At 44.5% G+C, this 22,375-nt stretch overlaps 1 protein-coding gene across 1 annotated transcript; it reads right to left on the minus strand.

Annotated features, from left to right (window-relative positions):
- Positions 1 to 1,377: 1,377 nt before the first annotated feature.
- SLC30A2 (solute carrier family 30 member 2) lies at positions 1,378 to 21,091 on the minus strand. Its single transcript, XM_015825002.1, has 8 exons — positions 20,958 to 21,091; positions 16,504 to 16,718; positions 15,095 to 15,241; positions 12,933 to 13,086; positions 6,918 to 7,089; positions 4,985 to 5,090; positions 2,875 to 3,009; positions 1,378 to 1,705 (listed from the first exon to the last, which is right to left on the minus strand). The coding sequence occupies exons 1-8, from the start codon at positions 21,014 to 21,016 to the stop codon at positions 1,560 to 1,562; spliced, it is 1,134 nt and encodes a 377-aa protein (XP_015680488.1). The 5' UTR covers positions 21,017 to 21,091; the 3' UTR covers positions 1,378 to 1,559.
- Positions 21,092 to 22,375: the final 1,284 nt, after the last annotated feature.

Here is a 22,375-nt window from a genome sequence, read left to right on the forward strand (position 1 = left end):
GGCAGGGAAAGTCCTCGACTTACGACCGGTTTAGTCCTCGACTTATGACCGGTTTAGTCCTCGACTTACAACCAGTTTAGTCCTCGACTTACGACCGGTTGGGGTCGCGGCATTAAAAAGGTTGAGAACCACTGCATTAGTGGTTCTACTCCCTCTAGTGGATCTTTTAAAATTAACACCAAATCACCTGCAAATGTTCAGAACTTTTACATTTCTGTTTTAATCTTAACTCCCATAATTCTCTCAGCCTGTCTTACGTCTCTTTCAGTACTTCAAGAACTGAATTATTTAAATATAAGATTATTGAATTAAGACTACAATATGCACAGAGCTAGAAATATTCAAGACTATTGACCATGGAGGAATGTTAGGTGAAATTTGACAAAACTTGCTAAGATAGATAAATTAATTATTTTATTAGAGAAAAGACACTATTTACATTTATTGGCGATTGGAAACATCATATGGATTTTTTGCATAAAAATAAAAGAACTGAATGTATGATTTAGGGCTTTGATGATTAGACAGGAAAGATTATAGAAAGAACAGCATCGTGAAGTATCTTTAGAGAGAGAGGTTGAAATGTAATAACTGCTATGAAGAGGATTGGGAACCAGTTCTTTGTATCTTTTTCTTTCTTTTTTTCTTAAATTTGTTTTCTTGCACTTTTTGCTTTCTTTTTTTTCCTTTTTCCTTCTTTACTTTATAGTAGTTTGTGTTAGGTTTTTTTCTTTTTCAAAAGCTTCAATAAAATCATATAAAAAAGTAACTGCAATAGTTCCATCAAACAGGCTTGTGAGGGACTTTCAATTGGAGGCAAAAAGATGCTTCAGATGAGGGCATGATTCATCATTCATCTGCAACTCCTTAAACCAAATGCATTTATCCTAGGATCACATAGAGATGGGCAAAGCTAAGATGTTACAGAGAGGTGCTCTATTTGTGTGCATTTAAATTTTAAAATGGTCCTAAGCATCCTCTGGTTCTAGACCTCTAAAAGTAGTGAATATAAGGTTGTGCTTATTGTATGAAATTAAAACTTGAGAGATGCTTTAAGAAGTCCTGCCTAGTAAGCAGATATGGAATGATGCATAAGGCAGATACCATAACTACATAAATAAATAGACAGGAAATTCCTGTCATTTTATTTGTTATTATAAAACAGGAAGGAAGGAAGGAAGACAGGAAGGAAAGAAGGAAGGAAGACAGGAAGACAGGAAGGAAGGAAAGAAGGAAGGAAGTAAAGGCAGGCAGGAAGGAAGGAAGACAGGAAGGAAGAAAGGAAAGACAAGGAAAGAAGGAAGGCAGGAAGGAAGGAAAGAAGGAAGGAAGGAAGGAAGGAAGGAAGGAAGGAAGGAAGGAAGGAAGGAAGGAAGAAAGAGAAAATAAGATTTTTGGCTTCATTTCAAACAAGCTAAGAATTGCACTTTCAACTGGACGATTTCAGAAGAAGGATTTAGCCACAAGAAATCAGTAAGTCGGGTTACACTTAGAATACTTTGAGGTAGCAGCTTTAACATGGCTGAACACACATCTCCAGCTGACTTGGCGACAGTGGATCAGTCTGTGGGGCTCTGGCATTTCTGGCAATCCTTCATGTCCTCCGAATAGTTCTCTATCTGGATTGTGGTTGTGTGGAAATCGAAAGCTTTCTGCAGCCGGCAGCTGGCTTCTTTCAAGACAGTCTGGGCATCGGCATCTTTATCTGGGACAGAAATGACAGAGCTGAGGGACACGTATTGGAGACGGTGGGGAAACTGAAGTCTCCACCCCTTTCAAAAGCCAGCACTCAAGAGCAGATAAGGATGGTTCTAATTTAGTCTGGGCCTGCTTCAAAAATTATTTGGAAAAATTGCTTTAGGTCTTATGGCAGGGGTCTTCAAACTTGGCCCTTTTATGACTTGTGGACTTCAACTCCCAGAATTCCTCAGCCAGCCATGCTGGCTGAGGAATTCTGGGAGTTGAAGTCCACAAGTCATAAAAGGGCCAAGTTTGAAGACCCCTGTCTTATGGAAACGCAAGCACCGCACTTCTTTAACATTCTTAACTTCTTTAACATTCTTAACAGCCACACAACTTTGTTCAGACATAATCTGAGAGAAATACCTCACGAGAGTTGCCTTAAAACAGTGAACAGTGACACTGTTTTGCCAGCCTTGATCAGAAGCTTGAAAAAGTGGGGCTGCTTTAATGAATCTTAGGTGAGAGTCAAAATACTTCTCAGTGACATCCACAGAGTGCGCAGCCCTAACTGACTCAGGCTGGTGTAGCATCCAACAGGCCATTAAGGTAGCCCTTTTCAGGTAAAGCTTAATTCTGCTGACTTTAGAGAAATATTTAAGGAGTTTTCCTGGCTACATCATAAAGGTAATCCTCATCTTATCACCATTTGCTTAGCGACGGTTCAAAGTACAATGGGGCTAAAAAAAAGTTACTAGCAGCCAGTTCTCATGTCTGTCACAGCATCCCCATGATAGTGGGATCAAAATTCAGAAACTGGTATTTATGACAGTTGCAGCATGCTGGGGTCATGTGATCACCATTTGGAATCTTTTAGCTTCCAACAAGCAAGGGGGAAGCCAAATTCACTTAATGACCACATGGTCCACTCAACAACTGCAGTAATTCACTTAACAACTATGGCAAGAAAGGTCATAAAATTGGGTACGACTTATTTAACAACTCAGCAACTTAAAGAGATGTGGACTTCATCATGCTGGCCGGGAGAATTTTGGGAGTTGAAGTCCACACATTTTCAAGTTCCTCCCGTTGAGAAACACTGACCTAGAATTATTGTGGGGTGCCTGGGTCCGTTGACTTTGTTCCAGAATGATGCAAATCCTAAGCTTGCCTCTCACTATCGTGTAAACTTACTGATTGCGATATGGACCGACAGCACCGGCTGAGACACTGTTAGAGCCCAGATGTGGAGGCTGTGAATTGCTTTCACTCCACTTATGGAGAGCAGGATAGTCTTCACATCGTTGAAATCGATGCTTTTTGGAGTACCTATACAACAACATGGAGGAAATGGAAGAAATGAGTCAAAACGGGATGCAAAGGCTCTCGTGGTTCTAGATCTCTTTCACACCTCTAGCTTCCTATCTTGGATGACTCAGTTGCTTAAATAATGGAGCCTTCAGGGTCTGTTTCAGCTGTGAAATCATCTCCTTTCCTTGGAGACTCTACAAGTCTTCCCATCTGAGCAGAAGCCGGGCAAGATCTTCTTTAACTGAATTTTTAATTTATATAAGGCAGTGATGGCGAACCTTTTAGAGACCGAGTGCCCAAACTGCAACCCAAAACTCACTTATGCATCGTCAGGTGCTGGATGGGTGTGGCCCATTGGGTGGGTGTGGCCCATTGGGTGGGCGTGGCTGCGGTGGTAACAGCAGACTGGGTGGGACTAAAAAGTTCAATCAATCAATTCCAACTTTGCAATATCTTTTTTTTTCCGCGAGAAGTTGAAATTGATTGATTGAACCTGGTTTTTTTGTACACGGCGGCGGAGGCCTAAAGCAAAAAGGTTTTATAAAACCCAGCTGACGGCCTAGGACTGGGGCGACGGCGTGCGTGCCCACAGCGAGGGCTCCGACTGCCGCCTCTGGCACCCGTGCCATAGGTTTGCCACCACTGATATAAGGCATTATTTTTCTTCAAACTAGCTTTCAGTACCCAGCAATAGAGAGGCTTAGGTAAAGTATGACTTTAGATGCTGTTTTATATATTGATTATACTCAGGGCTTTTTTTCTCATAGAACACCCAGAACAGAGTTCTGGCACCTTTTTTGGATGGAACCTTGTAGGGTAGGTAAGGCGGGTTGTATGATGTGTGTGAGTTCCAGCACCTTTTTTTTTTTTTTTTTAGAAAAAAAGCACTGATTATACTGTATATCGTCCCCCCCCTCCTTGAGGGAAATGAGCGATACAGAAACATGAAAAATCAATAAGTAAATCAATAAGTAAATCAATCAATCAATAGTAAATAGCATAGCATTGCCCAGCATGAATTCACAGGATGCGCTAAACGACTTATCAAATTAAATTAACATTACTGCAGTTTAAGTGGATGGTATGGCTTTTTGACTTATAATAGCTTCCCTTTTCTAGAATTCAGCTCTTTGGAGTTGGATTAGCAAGCCACTCCAAATGGGTGGGGATCCAGTCTGGGGAGTCCTCGGTGCTCCCTGAAGCTTGGCTGTTTTCTTGCAGACATTTCATTACCTAACCTGCGTAACGTTATCAGTGCACTGATGAGTACTGATGCTGTAATCTAGTTTGGGTATTGAAACGTCTGCATGAAAACAACCAAGCTCAGAGAGCACCAAGCCCTCATTTTAACCCTGAGCTACAAATATTCTCCTTTAAGATCCTATTTGATTTCCTTCTGGGATAATCTTTACAAATGACTTTCTGAAACTCACTGGGGGATGGGAAGAGGGATGGGAAGGCTCCTATCCCTCCAGTTGGAAGACCAAGGTAGGGAGCAATGCACACTGCAGATGTGTGTGTAGCATCCAGCTGTGGGGAGGGACCTAGTTTCATAACAATCTGTGATGCATTTCTGACACTTGAAGCTTGTAATGGCAATGGGTGTCCAAAGGTGATTTTCCAAAAGACAACTGGACTTTGTTTTTTTCCCTTTGAAAATGTTTTTCTTCTCATCCAAGAAGCTTATTCAGTTCTAACTGAATGGTGGGGAATGGAAAATGGTCTCTTCTTTGCAGTTAGGACTGAAGAAGCTTCTTGATGAGAAGCAAAATGTTTTCAAGGAAAAAAAACAAAGTCCAGTTGCCTTTTGGAAAAGCACTTTTGGAACAACCGTGACCTGGACGATTGAGAATCTCCATAGACATTTCTCCTCTGGGTAGCATCTGTCATACTTTTATTATTCCTACTCTATTATACAAGTCAACATGGACCTGCTGTCTTCAAAGTCCAACCTAACACTCTCAAGCCCATCTCCCAAGCCCAAGGAAATGACCTTCCATCAGCACACGGATAACATCTCGGAGGATGCTCAACGTTGTTCCAAGAACCAGGATGGAAAACACAAAGGTACAGATAGGATCCACGTATTTATATTCTGGCTAGAAAGAGAAGAAAATAATCCATCAGTCCTCCTCTCTTGGTTCAAGGGCCGAGTCCTTTTCTAGCATCTGCTTGGCATTTACTTCATCAGTGAGTGACAGCTGATGTCTACTAGCAGCATTCTTACCCCGGGGTAGAAGCACCCATGGCCTTCCTAAGGTTGGGCTCCGCCTCCTGTCACACTCAGTCAGCATGGCTGTAAAGAGTAGAAATCATAACCTCCTTAACTTCTCCTCTCCTGTGGAGAGCCAGCGGCTTCCAATTCTGTTTTAGGACTAATAATTCAACCACAGAAGAGATGGCTGCAAAGGAACAGGAGGATCATTGCCTTCTTGTTAAATCAGGGGAGAGGCAACCTGAGGTCCATATGCAGCCTCCAACTGGTGACATTTCAGCAGCCAAATCCACACTGCCAAAATCTGACAACAAAGTTAACTACAGGTAGTCCTCAACTTATGATCACAACTGAGACCAAAATTTTTGTGGTTAAGCAAGACCAGGGATAGGCAACCTTGGCTCTTTTATGACTCGTGGACTTCAACTCCCAGAATTCCTGAGCCAGCCATGCTGAGGGGAAAGGGAGAGGTTTCTAAGCTGAGCCATGCTGGCTGAGGAATTCTGGGTGTTGAAGTCCACGAGTCATGAAGGGGCCAAAGTTTCCCTCATGCTGGCTGAGGAATTCTGGGAGTTGAAGTCCACGAGTCATAAAAGAGCCAAGGTTGCCTACCCCTGACCTAGGCCCCTTCATGACTCGTGGACTTCAACTCCCAGAATTCCTGAGCCAGCATGGCTCAGCTTGGAAACCTCTCCCTTTCCCCTCAGCATGGCTGGCTCAGGAATTCTGGGAGTTGAAGTCCATGAGTCATAAAAGAGCCAAGGTTGCCTACCCCTGAGCAAGACAGTTGTTAAAGTCAGTTTGCCCTGTTTTATGACTTTTCTTGCCACAGTTGGTAAGTACATCACTACAGTGGTCTACGGGGATTCTCAGTCATCCAGGTCCTGGTTGTCTCAAAGGTGCTTTCTCCGAAGGCCACTGGACTTTGTTTTTTTCCTTGAGGAAGACTTTTCGCTTCTCATCCAAGGAGCTTCATTCAGTCAAAACTGAAGAAGTTCCTTGGATGAGAAGCGAGACGTCTTCCTCAAGGAAAAAAACCAACGTCCAGTGGCCTTCTGGAAAAAGCACCTTTGAGACAATCACTACAGTTTTAAGTTAGTAACATGATTAACTGAATCTGGCTTCCCCATTGACTTTGCTTGTCAGAAGGTCACCACAGGTGTCTGAGGTTTGATCAGATGACCATGGGGATGCTGCAACGGTTGTTAAGTGTGAAAAAACTGTCATAAGTCACTTTTTCCAGTGCCTTTGTAACTTTGAACTGTCACTAAACAAATGATTATAAGTTGAGGACTACTTGTAATATTCTACAGAGTACTGGTCTCAGCCCCTACGCCCTCAAATTAACTTGTGAGAAGGAGATATGAAGTGGGAAGTACCTGGCAGTCTCAAAACTCTTTGATAATCCTACAGCAGGGGTCTTCAAACTTGGCCCTTTTATGACTTGTGGACTTCAACTCCCAGTGCCTGGCTGAGGAATTCTGGGAGTTGAAGTCCACAAGTCATAAAAGGGCCAAGTTTGAAGACCTCTGTCCTACAGGATGAAGGAGTTTGACCTAGCTAGCTTTATACATATTTCCATTTCTTGCTTTAAGCTTATGTCCCACTAATCAGGATTACAATGAAAGATCGATCCTGGTAGTCCCATAAACAGTTGGGGACTATTCTATGATTGAGAGGGGAAAAATAATCTCTCTGTTGGAACTCTTACCTTGAAGTAGATTATGATGGCGGCCACCAAGACTCCGATGCTTTGCACAAGATCTCCAACAACGTGGATAAATGCAGCTCTCACACTAGTATTTTGTGTCCCCTCCTTGTGACTGTGACTGTGACCATGATGGCTATGACCGTGTCCTGATTGGTGTAGGATAATGCCCATCCTATAGAAAAATATTAATAAAGCACCAGTTGTAAACAGCACAGTAATTAAGAGGCTGGGACTGGACCAAGGAAATGTCAGCTTTTCAAGATTGACCAGACTAGGAAACTAAGGCCATGTAGGTCAGTGCTACTTTTAGTATAGGTAGTCCTCGACTTACGATCACAATTAAGCCCAAAATTTCTGTTGCTAAGCGAGAAATTTGTTAAGCGAATTTGGCCTCATTTTCTTGCCACAGTTGTTAAATGAATCACTGCAGTTGTTAATAAAACGGTTAAGTGAAACTTTGCTTGTCAGGTCGCAAAAGAGGATCACCTGATCAGTTGCCAAGCATCTGAATTTTGATCATGCAACCCTGGGGATGTTGCAATGGTTATAAGTGTGAAAAACAGTCATGTCCCTTCTTTCAGTGCTGTTGTAACTTCAAACCATCACTAAACAAACTGTTGTAAGTCAAATAATAATAATAATAATAATAATAATAATGATGATGATGATGATGATGATGATGATGATGATGATGATGATGATGATGATGTTGGAAGGGACCTTGGAGGTCATCGAGTCCAACCCCTTGCTCAGACAGGAAACCCTATACCATTTCAGACAAATGGTTGTCCAGTCTCTTCTTAAAAACTTCCAGTGTTGGAGCATTCACCACCTCTGGAGGCAGGTTGTTCCACTGGTTAATTGTTCTAACTGTCAGAAAGTTTCTCCTTAGTTCTAGGTTGCTTCTCTCCTTGATTAGTTTCCATCCGTTGCTTCTTGTCCTGCCTTCAGGTGCTTTGGAGAATAGCTTGACTCCCTCTTCTTTGTGGCAGCCCCTGAGATACTGGAAGACTGCTATCATGTCCCCCATCCTTCTCTTCGTTAAACTAGACATACCCAATTCCAGCAACCGTTCCTCATATGTTTTAGCCTCCAGTCCCCTGATCATCTTTGTTGCTCTTCTCTGTACTCTTTCTAGAGTCTCAGCATCTTTTTTACATCCTGGTGACCAAAACTGGATGCAGTATTCCAAGTGTGGCCTTATCAAGGCATTGTAAAGTGGTATTAATACTTCACATGAACTTGATTCTATCCCTCTGTTATTATAACAGGGGTCCCCAACTCCTGGTCCGTGGACCAGCATGCCAGCAATCGGGCCACACAAACAAGCAAAGCCCCATCCGTGAGATGCAGGCAGAACACAAAACCACGCACCCTTCGGTCTGCGGAAAAACCCGTTTCCACGGAACCGGACCCTGGTGCCCAAAAGGTTGGGGACCTCTGAATTATAGTATTATAGTAAAGCTGTAATTACAGAATTTTGCAAAGTCTGATTGCAGTTTGCCCCTCCTTCCCCTTTATCTTCTAGTATTAGGCATGTCTGAGAAGTTTACTCCCATTACATTCTTGGCTTGGTTCAGGGCCTTTTATCCGGCTGTACTCTTAGTAGCACCTCTCTCCTCCCATCTTCAAAGCCATTCCCTCTGCCCTCTACAGAAGATCAATCAATCCTGGAACTTACTGTATCGCCCTCTCTCTGTGCAACATACCTCCACGAGATAAAATGAAGGGATGTCCCCCAGATATTTTATTTTGACCTTTCAGAGCAAGCAATGCAACAAATGGATTTTTTTCAATAGGATAAGATAAAGGCCACACAGATTTCTAATTCTTCTTGCCAATAAGGCATTCCTCATCTCTTTCTATCCAAGACTTAAGGAGGACATTTCATCCTGATCCTGTTTTTGCCCACAGTACATCCGCTTGCCACAGAGAGCAGCCATTACAACAAGAATCACAGGACTGGAGAAGATGAAACTGGCTGCTCACACACAGCCTGTTTGGAAACAAAGGCACAAGGCGGAGAAAACCCTGAGGAGAAGTTGCTTCAGATCAGTGTTTATTAACCTCAGCAACATCTGGACTTCAACTGGGGAATTCTGGGAGCTGAAATCCACACATCCTAAAAACTCCCAAAGCGACCCCATTGAATTTGAAAGCTATCCATGACTGACTTAGGATACAGGTAGTCCTTGACTTATGACCACAATTGAGCCCCGAATTTCTGTTGCTAAGTGAGACAGCTGTTGAGTCTTACCCCATTTTACCACCTTTCATGCCAATGTTCTTAAGTGAATTGCTGCAGATGTTAATTTAGTAACATGATTGGCTTCCCCATTCACTTTGCTTGTCAGAAGGTTGCAAAAGCTGATCACATGATCCCGGAACACGGCAACCGTCATACACATGAAGCACTTGCCAAGCATCCACATTTTGATCATGTGACCCTGGGGATGCTGCAACAGTCGTAAGTGTGAAAAATAACCATAAGTCACTTTTTTTTCAGTGCCGTTGTAACTTTGAATGGTCACTAAAGAAATAGTTTTAAGTCAAGGATTATCTGTATTCGTTATTCTTGGCATAAACCGGAAGGGAAATGCAAGCCCACTGGGAATCAAATAGACACCTACACACCAGATAAAGTTGTCTCTCCAAGAAGCTAACCGGGGACTGTCTAAGACAGGGGTAGGCAACCTTGGCTCTTTTATGACTTGTGGACTTCAACTCCCAGAATTCCTGAGCCAGCATGGCTCAGCATGGAAACCTCTGCCTTTCCCCTCAGCATGGCTGGCTCAGGAATTCTGGGAGTTGAAGTCCACCAGTCATAAAAGAGCCGAGGTTGTCTACCTCTGGTCTAAGATGAAGAAACAAAACCAGAAAGAGAACATCACAGCCTATGCTTTGATCAAGCTTGTCCCCTTATTTAGAAGCACTGCCAGATTGTTTGGCTTTTGGACTTAAGAGTGGGAGGATTTGCTATCTTTATTGTTGGTATTCTTTTTTGTATCAGGCAACAAGCAAGCAAAAAAAGAGTGGACAACCATTTGTCTGAAATGGTAGAGGGTTGCCTACTTAAGCAGGGGGTTGGAGTAGAAGATCTCCAAAGGTCCCTTTCAACTCTGTTATCCTATTAAATCAATAAATAGCATGGGTCTTTTGTTAAGGTTAGGGACAAACAACAGGTAGTCCTTATAGGTAGACTATTTGCTTCGCAACAAAGTGAGTTGCAACAAGTCCTCGCATTTACAACTGCCTCAGGGCTCCCAAGGTCACACGATCATGATCCAGGCACTTAGCATCTGGCTAGTAAGTATGATGGTCGCAGCATCCCCAGGGTCATGTGATCGCCCTTTGTTGCCTTCTCAGCCAGCAAAGTCAATTGTCATGGTTCCGACAGATTAAACTCTTCAAAGAACTTCGAGGCATTGTTTACCTTAAAGAATCTTTATTCGAGTTACATGGCATCTGCACGTACATGGTCGAAGCCGAAATCTGGATTCCCCTCCCCTGAGCACATAGTATCAAAGCACAATTCCCTCCTCCAATTAACAGTGATAAATCACATTCTCCAATTAGTTTGAATTGCAGGCTTTCCCTCCTGTTCTCTAACCCGCCAATTCTTATCACCTCTTATTTCAAGCTCTGAATTCACACACTAGTACAATATTGTTACGTCTAACTAATTCCCATCACATTCCGCCTCCTCCCACAGCATCATCTAATTCTAAAAGTAAAACATAAGAAAGAAAAAGGCTGCATCTTCATATGTTGTCAAAGCAAGAACATCCAATGTTAGCAGCGTTGACATCAATGGGGAAACCAGATTTGCTTTATTACTAGGTGATTCACTTAATGACAGCGACAGATACTAAAAATGGTCAGTCACATGACTCACTTTAACAACTACTTTCACTTAGCAACGGATGTTCCAGTTCCAACTGTGTCCTAAGTCAAGAATGATGACGATGTTATCCATTCAATCAAGTCCAACTCTTGGGTGATTCTATGGGCCAGGTCTCTCCATATCTTCGATCTTGCATTACTTCTTATGAGTTTTTCTATGCTCTGACTGGTGTCAGTTTTGGTGGTGTCCGGCCACCGTGTTCTTTGGCGGCCTGGTTTCCTTTTACCACGAACTCTTCCAAACGTAATTGCTTTCTCCAGTGAATTTCCCCCGCATGACATGGCCAAAGTAAGTGAGACGCAGTTTTGTGGTTTTGCCTTCTAGTGACATGTCTGGTGTTATGTGCTCCAGTACTTGCTTGTTGGTCTCTTCTGCTGTCCAAGGAAGTCAAGAACTACCTATACAAATTATCTTACCTCTGCAGTTCTGTCCAGGGGCAAAGGGGTTCCTGTTCACAAATGGCCAGCACCAGATGAAGACCCCACTGCACAATGGGTGTGTGTGTGTGAGAGAGAGAACTTTAATTCTTTGCCAGATACTATAACTCAGAATCTGTACCACAAAATATATTGTGCTTCATTTCAGTGGAGATTTTGGCTGGGGACGGGCACAATACAATTGCAGAGATTGAGATCCAGGTTGGCAACCCACCGAGGTGAAATTGTTCCAAGTTCCTTAATGGGCTTTTTGCCTTGTTTCCTTCCCCCTTTGTGGGGGGTGTGCGCAGATAGGCAGTTTGCCGTTGGTTCGAGAAAACAAAGCACTGGGTTACAGCCACCTATTCCTTTATTTTCTGTGGAGCCCACAAACACTCTTGTAGATAACAGGACGTGACGCTTTACTTTGCATGTCTAGTACCCTTCCAGCCTTCCCCCAAATAAAAGAGCTTTAAAACTATCAGGAGCAGCAGAGAGTTTGACACACACCAAGGTTGGTCTCTAGACGTGCACTAAAGATGCCTATAGCAGAGTTTTTAGCGAATACTTTTACTCCCACTCAATTATTTTAGCTGAATGGAATCAGAGGCCTTTCAAATGCCAAGCAGATCAAAGAGAACCCCTACTGGGCCCATCTACAAAGAAGTTTCCATGTACAGAGAGTCCTCGACTTACAACAATTCATTTAGTGACCATTCAAAGTTACAACAGCACTGAAAAAAGTGAGCTAGGACCGTTTTTCACACTCACGACCCTTGCAGCATCCCCAGGGTCATGCGATCAAAATTCAGACACTTGGCAACTGACTCATTTTTATGACCGTTGCAGTGTCCCGGGGTCATTGTGATCAGCTTTGGCGACCTTCTGACAAGCAAAGTCAACGGGGAAGCCAGATTCACTTAACAACCGTGTTTCTAACTTAACTGGAGTGATTCATTTAACAATTGTGGCCAGAAAGGTTTAAAATGGGGGCAAAACTCATTTAACAAATGTCTCACTTAGCAACAGAAATGTTGGGCTCAATTGTAGTCATACGTTGAGGATCCTAGCTGTATTGCCAGGATCAGGCTCCATCACCTGGTAAACTCTTGAGTTTTTCTTAAGGTTTAGGGACGTTAATAATAATAATAATAATAATAATAATAATAATAATAATAATAATAATAATAATAATAATAATAATAATAATAATAATAATAAAGTTGGAAGGGACCTTGGAGGTCATCTAGTCCAACCCCCTGCTCAGGCAGGAAACCCTATACTATTTCAGACAAATGGCTGTCCAGTCTCTTCTTAAAAACTTCCAGTGTTGGAGCATTCACCGCTTCTGGAGGCAGGTTGTTCCACTGGTTAATTGTTCTCACTGTCAGGAAGTTTCTCCTTAGTTCTAGGTTGCTTCTCTCCTTGATTAGCTTCCACCCGTTACTCCTTGTCCTGCTTTCAGGCGCTTTGGAGAATAGCTTGACTCCCTCTTCTTTGTGGCAGCCCCTGAGATACTGGAAGACTGCTATCATGTCCCCCATCCTTCTCTTCATTAAACTAGACATACCCAATTCCAGCAGCCGTTCCTTATATGCTTTAGCCTCCAGTCCCCTAATCATCTTTGTTGCTCTTCTCTGTACTCTTTCTAGAGTCTCAACATCTTCAAAAATTATCCTGAATGTTCATACTTACATGATGTTTACAGCCACAGCACAGCCAGAAGTGATAAGCATGGCATCGCCTTCTATCTCATAATCATCAGAAATCAGTCTCTCCACTGCTAGATAAACTAGCACACCAGTTACCACCCAGATGGAAAGAACAGAGAGCAGGGCTCCCAAAATCTCTGCAGCAAAAGTCAGAAAACTTTGGTTAGGCATTAAAGGTTGGAAAACTCCCAAATTTGCACTGGCTGACTCACTCATCCAAGATATACCGTAATTAATAAAGAGCACCTCTGCCAAATACTCATGAACGGAATGTTCTTTCAACAAATCAGCTCATTCTGCCATTAAATGAAAGAGCAATTGATTCATTTCAGCCTAGCTGTAACTGTGATCTTGGTTTGGTTTAGCTTATATGCAGTTAACTGGGGTATAATGATCAAACCACAATTGATTCAGTTTTCACACGAAGCCAAAGCTTAACAAATGGTATTAATAACATATATAGGATAGCTTTGAGTTTTCAACTACTATGTTTTTACCATGTTTTTCTTTTTTATACTGTCATAATTTTTTATAGTATAAACTGGCAAGAGTTGAGGAAGGAAGGAAGGAAGGAAGGAAGGAAGGAAAGAAGGAAGGAAGGAAGGAAGGAAGGAAGGAAGGAATGGAGGGAGGGTTCAACTATGCATCAACTGAGAGTTGTGTTAAAGGGACAAATTAACATATCAGATGACAAGTTTCACGCACATCCTTGCACACAAATTCTGAGATTTGAAGACATCTTTATTTTAGCCAATGCCTACAGTATGAGCACTGGTCTCTCAGGGAAGGCTAAGGAATCAATGGACAGGTGGTACTAAGGACCAGTGACCAATTATGCTGCAGTTAAGTCACTAAAGCATGCCTGTCAAGGAAATTCTGGGGGTTGTAGTACACACGTCTTATAGTTGCCAAGATTGGGAAGTTCTGCAGAAAGTACCTGCATAGTGTGTTTATGTATTTGTGATTAAACTATATAGGAACAAACTCGGGGAACTGGCTGGATCCCTGGGGACAGATCAGCTAGTTCCTGAGCAAGAAAAAAACAAGGAATTAAACCAAAGTCATTGCTACTGTCACTAAGGACCAATGACCCATTTTAGGTTGCATTTCAGCCACTAAGTACCTACAAATTGTGTGTGTGTATGTGTGTGTGATTGAAATATAAGCAAAAACATAAGGAACTGGCTGGATCACTGGAGACAGATCAGCTCCAGGCAAGAAACTGAGGACCAGGAAATAAAGACAAGGGTAAGAGGAAGTCAAAGAACTCAAACAAAGTCTGTGACTGTACTGGGAAGTCAACAGAAAATGTTGCCAATATGCCAGCACAGCAAGCTGAGCAGGTGCAGAGCGAAAAGGTATGGGTTTTGTTCGCACAACACATTAACCCTGGCTATTTTTGCACAGAACCCTCAACTAGCTAACTCTTCCAAGTTCATCAACCCCACTAAATTTACAAGGCAACTAAGCGAGCTGAAAGGCTAGTCTGCAGGAACAGGTAGCCAATCCAATTAAGTGTGTGCCTCATGAATGAACAGAGAGGAGTAACGTAGGTTGGAAGCCACAATCAGGAAACAGAGAAAATATCTTCAAAAACCTGCACTGCTTTCCATTAAGGAAAAAAACAACACCCAACTTTGTCCAATTGGGCTCTGCAAGTAGAAGTTGGTGGAAAATTTCCTCAAAATGGGGAAAGGAATGATAAATGCAGGCAATCCTCGACTTACAGCCATTTGTTTAGTTGACAATTCAAAGTTACAAGGCACCGAAAAGAGTTTTATGACCTTTTTTCACATTAACAAGTGTTGCAATATCCCCACGGTGGTCAAAATTCCGACACTTGTCAACGGGCATGTGTTTAGATCACATTTGTAACCTTCCTAACTGGCTTCCAGGAAGCAAAGCCAAAGGGGGAAGCCAGATTTATTTAATGACTGCATGATTCACTTCATAACTGCAGAGATTCATTTAACACCTGTGGCAAGAAAGATCATAAAATGGGGCAAAACTCACTTAACTGTCTTAACAATGGAAATGTTGGGCTCACTTTTCATATGGTAGCAATTCTATAAAATTGTATTTCACCTTAAGCGGATGTGCTGGTTCACAGAGTGCGCCATTAATGCTTTTTATGGTCCAGATTACCTGCTCTGTACCATCCAAAATTCATCGTTTTGGTAGGCTGTCGAGATGCCATCCAGAGAGAAAAAAGGCTGATCATCATGCTAGCAAAATCAGTCAATAGGTGGGCTGCATCTGTCATAATGGCCAAGCTGTGTGCAAAATATCCTCCTAGAGAGAATAAAAAAAGAGTTATGGGCTATGCCCTGAATTCTTCTTCCTGGTTAAGAGTTTGACTAGCTTTCTCCCGGCCATGCTAGATTACTACATGTCTGAAGCATTTCAAGACAGCAGCATGCTTGCTCAATGCATTCATAGCAGACATGATCTCAAGAATGTCTGTTAGATCCTCTAGGTCAGAGGTGGGGAATGATGGTCCCTTTAGGACGTGTGGATTTCAGCTCCCAGAATTCCTGAGCCAGCCATTCTGGGAGTTTAAGTCCACAAGTCATAAAAGGGCCATCGTTCCCCATCAGGGGTAGGCAACCTTGGCTCTTTTATGACTCGTGGACTTCAACTCCCAGAATTCCTGAGCCAGCATGGCTCAGCTTGGAAACCTCTCCCTTTCCCCTCAGCATGGCTGGCTGAGGAATTCTGGGAGTTGAAATCCACAAGTCATAAAAGAGCCAAGGTTGCCTACCCCTGCACTAGATTAACCAGGTCAAAAATTCAATTCCACAGGAAGGCTAAAACTACTTGTATTGAGATCACAATAGCAATAGCATTTAGGGTTATATATGCCCCATAGTGCTTTACAGAAGGGGTCCCCAACTCCCGGTCCGTGGACCAGTACCGGGCCATGGCAGGCTAGCAACCGGTCCACACAAACAAGCAAAGCCCCATTGTGGAATGCAGGCAGCACACAAAACCACACACTCTCTGGTCCGTGGAAAAACCTTTCTCCACGAAACCGGTCCCTGGTGCCTGAAAGGCTGGGGACCTCTGCTTTACAGCATTCTCTGGGGCAGTTTACAATGTAGTCATCACTTGTATATTGCCCCCAACAATTTGAGTCCTCATTTTTATCAACCTTGGAAGGGTGGAAGGCTGAGTCAACCTTGAGCCGGTCAGGATCGAACTCCAGGCTGTGGGCAGAGTTTGCCTGCAATACTGCACTTAACCACTGCGCCACCAGGGCTAATCTCAGAATCTTGCAAACGTGATTGTGCTGCTAAATCCTCCCCCTTTTGATTCTCCAATGAATTAAAGGGGTGTCAATCCTGGGAAACAAGAGCATCATCTTGTTTCCCAGGTTTGAAAAAAAACATTTCAGCCCCTTTTCTCTAGGTTCCTGCAGACGTTCACGAAGGTCGTCTCCACCAACAATATGTACCCCTTTGCCCTAAATGCCACTGGATCACTCCAACCACCAGCTCTCCTCCAAGAGCGGCCTGCAAGGACCCTGCAGAGCCTTCACAATGTTAGCCGCCTACCTGCAACTTCCCCCGTCATGAAGACCAAGCAGATGGCGGAGGCCAGATAAAGCTTCCGACGAGCTCGTTTTTGCTCAGCGTTGTTGCCATTGCTGGAGGCCCAGCTGGAGTGACAGTGCAGGTTTCCTTTGAGGTCCAGCTCGAGAGAAGAGAGGCCAGGTACGAAGCCAACCACTGAGCCATGGAAGTCCTTTCCTGAGACTCCTAAATAGGATCTGCATTGGAAAGAACACCGTTTTAAGAAGAGATTCTCTCCACTCCCAAAGCATCATTGTACGCACCCGCTGGGCTCGTCAACCAGAAGGTTGGCAGTTCGAGACCCAAGCACTGCATGATGGGGTGAGCTCCCCTTCTTGCTTCAGCTCCTGCCTATCTAGCAATTCAAAAGCACCACAAATGCAAGTAGATAAATAGCTAGCACTTTGGTGAGGAGGTAACAGCATTCCATGTACCTCAGCATAAAGCAGGGGTAGTCAACCTTGGCTCTTTTATGACTCGTGGACTTCAACTCCCAGAATTCCTGAGCCAGCTAAGCTGGCTCAGGAATTCTGGGAATTGAAGTCCACGAGTCATAAAAGAGCCAAGGTTGACTACCCCTGGCATAAAGTCATGCTGCCACATGATCACAGAAGCATCTTCGGACAATGTTGGCTCTCTCAGCTAAGAAACAGAGATGAACACCACGCACTAGACTTGGACACAACTGGACAGGGGAAACCTTTACCTTTACATACTTACAAGCTTTGCCTATTAGCCTCCCTTACTCAACTGTACCTGCNGCCAAGGTTGACTACCCCTGGCATAAAGTCATGCTGCCACATGATCACAGAAGCATCTTCGGACAATGTTGGCTCTCTCAGCTAAGAAACAGAGATGAACACCACGCACTAGACTTGGACACAACTGGACAGGGGAAACCTTTACCTTTACATACTTACAAGCTTTGCCTATTAGCCTCCCTTACTCAACTGTACCTGCATTAAATATCCTATTGTCCGGCCCAAGCCGAAACACGCGACAGTGAGATCAAACTGAATCTAATCCTTTATTTGCTTACATCTAATACTGTAAACAGAATCTTGCCAAACTAAAGCTATCATTTTCTAAGCTAGATATACTCTGAGAGATTAAAAGAGTCTGGTTATCCTGAACCTCTTCCTCCCCCCCCCTCTTCCTTTCCAGCTTGCGACTTGTTGTTGTTAGTTGCGAAGTCGTGTCCGACCCACCGCGACCTCATTTGATGAGCGTTTAGGATTGACACCAATGGCTTAATGACTTAAAAGTGCTGTGTGAACCCAACGAATATGCTCACCAAACATCAAATCATATTATGACTTTCTGTGAACCAGTTGACTCTATCTTTTCCTTCAATCTGCCTTTCAACATTGGGCGCAATATACTGAACAAAAAACAGAAGGCAGCAAAGAAGAAGAATGCCTCCTGGCAGTTTGGAAACTGAGGTTGCCCCCAAATTATGCCTGCCTTGTTTGCAGCTGCATCCTGTTTCTTGCTTTGTATAGGACTATAGGTTCTCATCTGCTTACAACACTGTTTCTCTACTTTCACACATATGGACTTCAACTCCCAGAATTCTCCAGCCAGCATGGCAGTTGAAGTCCACACATCTTAAAGCTGCCAAGCTTGAGAAACATTGGAGCTTTGTTCAGATCCACCAGAACTTTTTATATTTTGCCATCATCGCTCACCATGGCTATATAAAATTCACCGGTTGCAAATTCGGGGGGGGGGGGGATTTGAAGCCAGATTCATTTAACAATCTGGTTACTAACTTAACAACTGCAACAATTCACTTAACCATTGCAAGAAAAGTCGTAAAATGGGGCAAAACTCATTTAACAAAGGTCTCACTTTGCAACATAAATTTTGGGCTCAATTGTGGTCGTAAGTCAAGGACTACCTGTATTAATAATACAGACACACACACACAAAATCACCATCAGTCAATTGCAAAAGGCAGCTTTCCTTGGAACAGCTTACATCCTATGACAATACCTTTAACATCATCAAATAACATCTGCCCATCCCAGATCCTTGGGAAGGACTCAGTAGGTGAATAAAAATGCCAAATCCAAACATCTGGCTGGGTGGCAAACCATAATAATACAGAAGAGGGCAGTCTTCCATTTTTTTTAATACAGAAGAGGGCAGTCTTCCATTTTTTTTCTGATTAAAGTTTTATTTTTTATTTTATTTATGGATGTATTAAGTATATATGCCATCTGTCTCACTGTTAAGTGACTCTTTTAGGAGTTAGGATCTGTTAGGATCTAATAAGACTGAAAATCAGGCTTGTCAGATGCTATATTTTTTCTATCCTGCTCTATGGAGTAGAGAGTTGGTCTCTGACAGAAGGCCAGATGAAGAGACTAGAAGCATTTGAAATGTGGATTTACAGGCGGCTGTTACGTAGAAGCTGGCTTGACAAGATCAGAAATGAGGAGGTGATAAGACGCCTGGGAAAGCCGAGGGAAATCATCAAAACAATTAAAAAATGAAAATTAGAATATTTCGGACATGTGATGCGACACCCAGAAAAATACGGCATACTCCATTTCACCCTCCAGGGAAAGATTGAAGGCAAACGAGGTCCAGGCAGAAGAAGAAGATCGTGGCTTCAAAATCTAAGGGACTGGTTTGGACGAAACTCAGCAGCACTTTTTCGTGCGGCTGCTGATAAAAACATGATCGCCAACGTCCGATAACAGATATGGCACAAGAAAAAGAAGAAAATAAATGGTATAAATCTAATAAATATCATAGCCCAAAACATTCTGGCCCTCTCTGCCCTTTGAAACTTCATTAGTGCCACTTTCCACAAAGAGACAGGGAATACAGTAGTCCAAATGTTGCAGCAACTAGCAACATAGCAACTTAGCAACTCCAACTACCTTAGCTTCCCCCTCCAAGTCATGTTAGCTGCAGGATCCCACTTCTTTTAAGTAGCCCAGCACAACTGGCAGCTCTGGTCTGGTCCCACACTCAGGGATGAGCATATTAAAATGAGAATCCACAGCTTTGCATTAACCCCTTGCGGAAAACCAGAGATTCACCCCCACCAAACGTAAACATCTCCCAATGCACTCAAAGGACCTCAAAGTTGTTTGCAAGAGATAATGACTTTCTCACACACACCTGGGAAGGCCCGCAGGAATCTGGCGCCATCTTTTTTTTTTTCCTTTTGGGGAATAGGGCTTGTGGCTGCCTTGCTCTTAGCCAGTGGTTCTCAACCTTTTTAATGCCGCGACCCCAACCGGTTGTAAGTCGAGGACTAAACCGGTCGTAAGTCGAGGACTAAACCGGTCGTAAGTCGAGGACTACCCAACCAGTCGTAAGTCGAGGACTTTCCCTGCCTGGGAGTGCCGTGCATGCGTGCTTCTGCCCCCGGCGCCGGCCGAGGCGTAGCTGGCAAGCGGCAGAGACGGAGCAGGCCGACCACCAGCTGGCCCGGCCCAAGGGAGGTAAGGCACCCGCCGGAAAAGGGGGACAAAAAAAATGGCGGACAAAAAAATGGCGGACAGCCTTGCTTGGCGACCCCCGTGAAATGGTCGATCGACCCCAAATGGGGTCCCGACCCACAGGCTGAGAACCACTGCTCTTAGCAAATACAAAGCAGGCAGAAATTCAACAGGTGAAGCCCTGCCAAAGAGTTGCTGCTTCATACTGAAGAAATCCTGAACAGCAGGGATGGCAATAAAAGAAAACAGCCCTTTTTTTTTTTGTTGCCAACATCGATTTAAAAATATATATAAAAAGTGGGGGACGGACGAGATAGTTGAACACCTTTATGAGAACATAAAGTTAAAATGGAACAACTCCAAACGGGGACCTGCTTATTCCAATCACTTTGCGACTTTTTTTTTTTTAAAAAAAAATCAGCTTTGGCAAATAATATATATATATATTATATATATATTACTGAGAATCCTTTGGTTCATTTGATTGGAGGCCCAGGAAGGTGGGGGAACGGACACCCTTCCAAAGCGAATAGGAAGTTAACCAAGATCGCGATCCACCAGGGCATTTTTCCCCCCTGCACTTTCGGATCAGCTGGAGATTTACTTCCGAGGAAGCCTGGGCTTAGGAGGCCGCTTTAGGGCTGGGATGCCACCCGCGGGAGGCTCGGCGACGAGATCCCAGCTCCGGTAGTGGAAGGTGGCGGAACGGAAACCCGGGCAGAGGAGATTTGCATCGTCGTCGAGGAAGAAAGAAAAGAAGAAAGAAGGAAAAAGAAAGGAAGGAAGGAAGGAAGGAAGAAAGAAAGAAAAGAAGGAAAAAGAAAGAAAGAAAGAAAGAAAGAAAGAAAGGAAGGAAGGAAGGAAGGAAGGAAGGAAGGAAGGAAGGAAGGAAAAAAGAAAGGAAGGAAGGAAGAAGGAAAAAAGAAAGAAGAGAAGGAAGGAAGGAAGGAAAGCGAGGAGACCCTTCCCCGGACTCACCTGCTGTCCGTCCCGGTGAGCAGGTGACTCTTTTCCACCCCGCCGCGACTGCGCTCCATCCTTCGCCAACAGGTGCGGCTCTTCCCCGGCCCGCGGCTCTTCCCTCCCCGGGAAGCCGCTCCGCCGCTTCTTATCTCGGCTGGGCGAGCAGCAGCCCGGGTGGAAAACGTCGCGGATTCGTGCGCAAAGGCCCCGGCGAGGGGGGAGAAGCGGGCGCTGCGCTCCGCCCGCAAAGTTTGCCCAAGTGGGGGGGGGGGGGAGAAGCCGGCCCGCCCTCCCCTCTTCTTCCCCGACCCTCGGCCCCAGAAGAGGGCAAAGGGAAACAGACCCCGCCGTAGAGCACCAAACACGGGGAGGGAAGCCTGGGTTCTTCTGAACGCCGCTTGGAGGGGCCCTGCGGGTCAGCCGCTCCGTCTCGGGTGCGGGTAGAAGAGCCAGGGGTAGGCAACCTCGGCTCTTTTATGACTGATGGACTTCAACTCCCAGAATTCCTGAGCCAGCTATAGCTGGCTCAGGAATTCTGGGAGTTGAAGTCCATCAGTCATAAAAGAGCCGAGGTTGCCTACCCCTGAGGTAGACTGAGCTAGCGCGGTTAGCTGCGCCGACGTGCGAATTGGCCGACGCCAACCCGGGTTGTCGGGCCGCGCGGCTCTGCGGTTTGGGGCAGCCGGTAAACCGTGGTTTAAAGTAAACCGTGTTCGGGCGAGGTTATATTCAAAGTGGCTTCGGTGGTTCTTGTTGCTTTCGGCGGGCCTTCTAGGCGCGCGGGGTGAATCCTGGCGGCGCAATTGCTCTTCGTTTTGGGCCTGAGAACTACAGGGGAGTCCCGGATCGGCTTTTAGACACGAAGTTCGACTCCCTTGCAAAAACTCCGCCGCGGCCGCCAACGCCGACGGGGTCCGCCATCCTTTGCACACGCGCCTGCTTTACACACACACACACACAAATTGCGCAAAAATACAAGCAACCCGTTTGCGAGGCGTCTTCGCCTCCCCCCCCCCCACACCCTTAGCCGATTTCTCCTTTCCTGCGAAGTCGCCGTGTGCGATCCGTTTGCTTCACACCTCGGGTCTTTTGCAATCTGATCGTTGCGGTTTCTGTGACGTGGTTCGCGGCCTGATTCTAATACGGGGGTCCAATCCAGCCAATCCTGGTTGGTGCGGGAAATGATGGTTTATCAAACAGCCGCCCCCCTCCCCCAGATTAGTCGGATATCTGCACCTAATCAAAAAGCAAGGAAATGTTGCGACTGACAACCTGCAGCTCCTCTGTGCGTAAGGGCAGCCTACCCCAAAGTGTCTGCTGGTGGGGCTGATGGAAACTGTAGTCCAAGACATCTGCACGGTGTATAGTTGAATAGTTTTGCCCGATGAAGTGAACAGGGTTCTTGGGACTGAGCTCAGCCACGTGGCCCTCCT

Source organism: Protobothrops mucrosquamatus, unplaced genomic scaffold (genome assembly GCF_001527695.2).
Source record: "Protobothrops mucrosquamatus isolate PMUCROS unplaced genomic scaffold, P.Mucros_1.0 scaffold_197, whole genome shotgun sequence".
In the NCBI taxonomy this organism is placed as follows: Eukaryota; Metazoa; Chordata; class Lepidosauria; order Squamata; family Viperidae; genus Protobothrops; species Protobothrops mucrosquamatus.